This window comes from Nyctereutes procyonoides, unplaced genomic scaffold (assembly GCF_905146905.1).
Source record: "Nyctereutes procyonoides isolate TBG_1078 unplaced genomic scaffold, NYPRO_anot_genome, whole genome shotgun sequence".
Classification (NCBI taxonomy): Eukaryota; Metazoa; Chordata; class Mammalia; order Carnivora; family Canidae; genus Nyctereutes; species Nyctereutes procyonoides.
Genome location: NW_026575160.1, coordinates 9,981,966 through 9,987,965, shown reverse-complemented (window position 1 = coordinate 9,987,965; position 6,000 = coordinate 9,981,966). Strand labels below are relative to the sequence as shown.

General features: G+C 48.2%; 1 protein-coding gene across 1 annotated transcript in view; it reads left to right on the top strand.

Moving 5' to 3' along the window:
- Window positions 1–413: 413 nt before the first annotated feature.
- The window catches only part of RAPGEF5 (Rap guanine nucleotide exchange factor 5), a 229,885-nt gene continuing 224,298 nt past the window's right edge, over window positions 414–6,000 (top strand). Inside the window, exon 1 of the mRNA XM_055314547.1 lies at window positions 414–748. Within this exon, the coding sequence (XP_055170522.1) occupies window positions 518–748 (231 nt within the window). The 5' untranslated portion in view covers window positions 414–517. The remainder of the gene's footprint in view (window positions 749–6,000) is intronic.

Below are 6,000 nucleotides of genomic sequence, written 5' to 3'. Positions count from 1 at the left end.
GAGGGGCTGGAAGAGGGAGGAGTGCCCCAGACTTCGCAGTTCACATGGTCGAAGTCCAAATCAACCCGGGCTGTTAGGTAAAAGGCAGTGAAGGGAGACTTTCCGCCTAGAGGGAACTGGGGGCGGGGCGGGATGGGCAGTAGAGTGGGTGTGGTGGAGGCTTCTGGGCGCCCCGCACCTGTGGATGAGTGGGGGCGCGAGCGGTCCCACGCTCCTCCTCCCAGGCTCCGGGAGTGGCAGAGGGGGGCCCGGCGGCGGGCGGAGGGGGCCGCCCGGGGGCGGGGCGGGGCGGGGCGGGGCGCGGCGGGGCGGGGCCCGGCGCACCTGGGCGGGGAGGGGGAGGCGCGCGGGGCCGAGCCTGTCGGGGGCCGCGGCGCGCGCCAATGGGCAGCGGCTGGCAGCGCGCCCCGCGCCCGAGCCGCAGTCGCGCCCTCCCGCTGCCTGGCGAAGGCGCGGACGGCGCGCGGAGGCGAGCGCGGGGGAGCGGAGCTGCGGGCGCCGCAGCCGCCGTCAGGGCATGAGGATGGCCGTGGGCTCCGTCAAGATGCAGCCGCCGTGCGAGAGCCCGGCCCTGGCCGCGGCGGCGGCGGCGGCGGCGGCGGACGGCGCCCTGCGCCGCAGCCCCAGCGCCCGCGAGCAGGAGCGCGAGCAGCCGCCGGCGCCCCCGCGGCCGCGGCTCCGGGACCTGCCCGCGCTGCTGCGGAGCGGGCTCACGCTGCGGAGGAAGCGGAGCGCCGCCGGGGCCCGGGTGAGTGGCCCGCGCGCACGTGGAGCCCGCGCCCGCCCTCCCGGGCCGCAGAGGGGGCAGCTGGCAGTTGGGGAGGGGCGGGGGGCGCCCTCGTGCGGGGTCCCGGGACGGCGGCGTCGTGGGGTGCCCCTCGGCGAGCCACGGCCGCCCCTTCCCGCAGGTGCACCTGACGTAGCCCGGGGGCACCTGGATGCAGGGCGGCGGGCCGCGGGCATCGCCCGGGAAGGGCCGTCGCCTCTCTCTCCGCGGAGGGCCAAGCTGCAGGTGTCCCGCCCCGCGCCGTCGGCCAGCCCGGTCCCGGCAGCGAGCCTCAGGCCCTGCAAACGGGAGCTCCGTTTGCAGGAGGCTCGAGACGCGTGAGCTTGTTTGGGACGCCCCGTGGCCAGCTTGGGGCACCGGGTCGGGCTCTGGCCGCGGCCGCCGAGGTGGAGACGCGGCAGCTGGAAGTTCCCGGGCGAGCCTCTCGAGCTGCAGGGGTGCGGAGGCTCCGGCGCTTAGTACTCGGCGACGCCCCCTGGAGCAGGAAGGTGCACGCCCCTCCCCCCAATTTTAAATATTGACTTCCTGATGGTGTGTTCAGATATGATTTCCTGGTGAAGGAGTGTCCCCGCTTGTGCATCTAAGTGCATTTAATGGGCCCCGAGCAGGTCCGACGTGTTTGGTTTGGTAAGAGAAGCGGACGGCCTGCAGCTTTTCCCCCTGGGACCTTTCGCAAGCTGCTCTGGAGGCCCTCCTGGGGCCTCAGGCCCACTTACTCAGGTTTCCCTGCCCACCAGGGCTTTGGGGCAACTTTTTAGGTTCTACTCCGTTCTTTAGAATTTGTCACCATTTAAGCAGGCTTTACGGAGGAGCTGCAGCACTGTTGTAGATGTTGGGGTGGGGGGTTGCTGTTAGAAGTTGAAGTCTTGGGTTGTCTGTTTTAAAAGAAGGTCTTGCTGGAGGACTTCTAGCTCTTACAAAGATAGGTTTGTGGAAGCGTCAGAATTGGGGAGAAACATTCGTTTTTGGTGTGGCTTCCTTTGGGCGAGCTTGAAGGGTGTGAATTGGTGTAGGTCTTCAGCCTCTCCAGGTTGTGTTTCTCCTTTCTCGCCCGTTTTCCTTCCAGTGTAGGGATGACTGTAGGTGATCTACCTCAGGAGGACATTCCGGGGATTAGCTGGATGTAAGACATGGATGTTAGAGTTCATGACCAGTGGAGTTTAGGAATTGCCCACAGGTGACACTTAACATGGGGCATGCCACCAGATTGTCTGCAAAGGAAGCAAGGAAATGTGTCCTAAAGACGTGATACCTAAGTAAACACAAGAACCAGAGTTACAGACTTTGCAAGAATCTGGGGAAAACTAGGTCAAATTGTGTTCCTATTATCCTTGACAGTTACTATTTCATGGCACAGAATACTGAAGACATGAGGGCAGCCAGGCAATCTGTGACGGGAATTGCTGAAGGTTTCTGTATAAATAGATCTGTGTGTTCATCCGCATAAAGGCTTGTGTTTCTTGCTGCCTGGGATGATGTTGTGTGCCTTGCCAATATACATATTTACTCTTCTTAATTATTCTGAATGTGGTTACTTCAAATAAAACATACTTTGATCCTAAGACTGTATTACTTAGGGACATTCCAAACACATTTCATAAATGCCTGGCTTTTTTTTTTTTTTTAATTGGGGAAAGATTGTTAAATTTTCCAGTGTTGGAAACCCATGCTTTTCAACTACTTCCCCCTTCCTTTGGTGTTGGAACCACCTTTGTGGTTTTAGAACCTTCCCTAACAGATAAGAAGGAGTTTGGGGAAAAGAAAGAAAGAAAGAAAGAAAGAAAGAAAGAAAGAAAGAAAGAAGGAAGGAAGGAAGAAAGGAAGAAGAAAGAAAGAAAGAAAGAAAGAAAAAACAGGTGAAATATGTACCTGTATTAGTCCGTTCGGGCTGCTGTAACAAAATACCATAGACTGGGGGCTTAAACAATAGAAATTTATTTTCTCACAGTTCTGGAGGCTTGAGAGTCCAAGATCAAGGTGCCAGCAGCTTGGTTTCTGGTGAGAGCTCTCTTCCTGGCTTGCCTTCTCTTTGCACCCTCACATGGTCATTCCTCAGTGCTCATGGAGAGAAAGAGAGATCTCTTTTCCTTTTCTTATAAGCCCACTAATACCATCATGGAATTGATGACCGCTCCACTCTCATGACCCAGTCTCCCTCCAAATATCTCCCAAAGGCTCCATCTCCAAATAGTACCACAGTAGGGGGTAGGGCTTCAACATACCGAGTTTTGAAGAAACACAGGTATTCAGTCCATAACAGAAGGGGTGTGTAGGAAAGAGAAAAACAGGTGAAATATGTATCAAACCAGCTGGTGACTTGTGAACATCTGGGGTCATCTGGCTAGTCCTTTAAATAGAGCAGTGATGCTCATGCAAACAAATCATGGCTTAGATCCTTCTGTGGCCTTATAGTTTTATATTTTATGGGCTGCAGCTCCAGATTATAGCTGAGTGATTGTAGGGACAAATAAAAACACATTTATTACCATCGGTTTAAAAAAAAAAAAAAGGCAGCTCTAGGTATTACACAAGTTGGTAAGAAGGTTTGCAATTTCTGTATTGACCAAGATTTGATTTAGGAATACTTGTGGCACTTGTCCATGCTGCCTTGGGCTCTCACAAATCTGGACAATCTGACATCAACTGTAATCAAGTAAGGTCTTTGTAGGTTCTGTTGCCCAACCCAGGGGCATTGTCGGCTGTCTCTTACTGGGAAAAATTAAGCTGACATTTGGTTAATACTGCAGAACCCCTGTGTTCCTTGGTTCACTCACTTCTAATTGTATTGAACTCAAAATGCAAACTGATTAAGACTTTGGACCAAGTGGGGAATGACTACATTTTACTTTGTGGGAGGACCCTAGCTGTCTCCTAACATAGTGGTAAGATAAGGCACAACTTGAATGCCCACCAAAACCCTTTAGTCCTTTTTTAAATACTGTGTTATGAAGATTATGAGAAATAGTATGATAAACACTCATCCTTCAACAGTTACCCACATTTTGCCAGTCTTGTTTCATTATTTCCCTTCCCTACTTTTTTGTGGGGGCTGGTATTTTAAAGCAAAATCCTAAACATCCTGTCATCCTTCTTATAAATATCTCAGTTTATACCCCTGATATGGACTTTTTTCTTTAAAAGCAAAAACTGAAAGACTTCTATGTGTTTTTCACGCCTAAAAATATTAACAGTGATTTCTTTTTTTTTTTTAAAGATTATATTTATTTATTCATGAGAGACACACACAGAGAGAGAGGCAGAAACACAGGCAGAGGGAGAAGCAGGCTCCATGCAGGGAGCCCAATGCGGGACTCGATCCCGGGTCTCCAGGATCAGGCCCTGGGCTGAAGGCGGCGCTAAACCGCTGAGCTACCCGGGCTGCCCTTAACAGTGATTTCTTAATATGATTTCCGTATTCACATATTCTCAAAGATATCTTTTTACTTATGACTTGTTGGAATCAGAAACTAGACAAGGTCCGCACATTGTATTTGGCTGTTAGGTTTTAAAATCTATTTTATTTTATAATGGTCTGCCTTCCATTCTTTTTTCATGCCATTGATTTGATGAAGAAAGAGAATACAGGTCATTTGTCTGGTGGAATGATTTATTTTCTGGGCCAGTTTCTCACTTGTGTCATTTAGCTTGTTTCTCTATTCCCCATGTCTCTTATAATATCCAATTAGATGTAGAGGCCTGATTAGATTTAGGTTCAAAGGCAAGCATCCTTTGTAGGTGGTACTGTTAAAATCTGTTATATCACAGCCACAAGATACATGATGTCTGCGTGTGTCTCTTTTTGAGATGTTAAGATTGATTAGTGCGTTCAGATACGAGTCAACAACTTACCTTGCCACCTTTCACCTAATGAGTGTAACATTCATACATAAATGGTTGTACCCTAGATCCATTTCATTAGGGATTGCAAAATGGTGATGCTCAAAATCTATCATTTCTCTTGCATTTATTATTTGGCATTCTATCTGTAAAGAACTTACCCTCTTGAGCTATTTGGGCCTCCTGAAATCAGACTGTTATGAAAGACAAGGAAAGGCTTAATTTTTTTCCTTTTATCAATTTTCTGAGTAGTGATTTGGTACCCTAGCAATCTCCCATGATAATGAGTTTTTCTTGTTACGTATCATAAGAACTTGTGGATCTCAATTTGTTTCAATCCATTGCAGTCAATATTCTTTTTGACCCACGGTCTGTCCTTATCTGCTATATACTTCTTACAAGACCCCAGTAGTTTTTTGGATACCTTTCTTGCTTTCTGGCACAAGATATTCTAAGCTTATCTTGTTCATTTCTTGCTCTAGACCTGAAATCAGCCATTTTTCTCAAAAGCACTAATTCTTTTTTTACTGAAAACTGTTCATTTCTCCCCAGCTTTGCCTCTCCGTGGTTGCATTATTTTTTACCTTGGTCATATGCCTTCCACCTTAAGTTTTTTGTTTCATCTTAAATTTTTCTCATCAGGCTGCTTCTAAGACTGTCATTTTCTCCCTCTAATAAAATAGCTGGTAACTTACCATTCTGTCTTTCTATATATACTGTCAGATTGCTGGGCCTGACTTATTTTGGGCTTTGGCGGCTGTGATCTTTTCTGCAGTGTTCTACCACTTTCTTCATCTCTTCAAAATCTGTTTCATTTACAGCAGACAGAATGATTCACCAATTGTGCCAAATTGTTCACCAAACAGTGACAGTCCGCCTTTGGATTAGTCTTCTCTTCCCCGATTTCTTCTCATTCAGGCAGGGTCCCTGTGGCATGTCAGGTGCTATTCAAACTTGAGAAATTGGAAGAACAGCTAATACCTCTCTGCATGAGGTTCTCTCTTTTTCATTTGTAGTCTCTACCCAGATGATTCTCTCTCAAAAAAGAACAAGTAGCCCATTTCCTTTGTCTAAGCCCGAGTGTTTTATTTATTATTATTATTATTATTATTATTATTATTTTTTAGCCTGAGTGTTTTAGGTGTGACTTAACACCTTCTGCTGGAATAAGACCTTATTGATTGAGAAACACATACTGCTTCAAGTTGTACCAGTATTTGTAGTCATTTTATACACATATCTTACAGGCAAAGCTATAATTTTAATTTGCTCTTTGTATTTAAATTAAAATCAGTGGCTAAGACTTTATAGCACTTAATTATATGCCATGCATGTTCTGATACAAACTTCATTTAGCCCTCACAACAAGCCTGTGA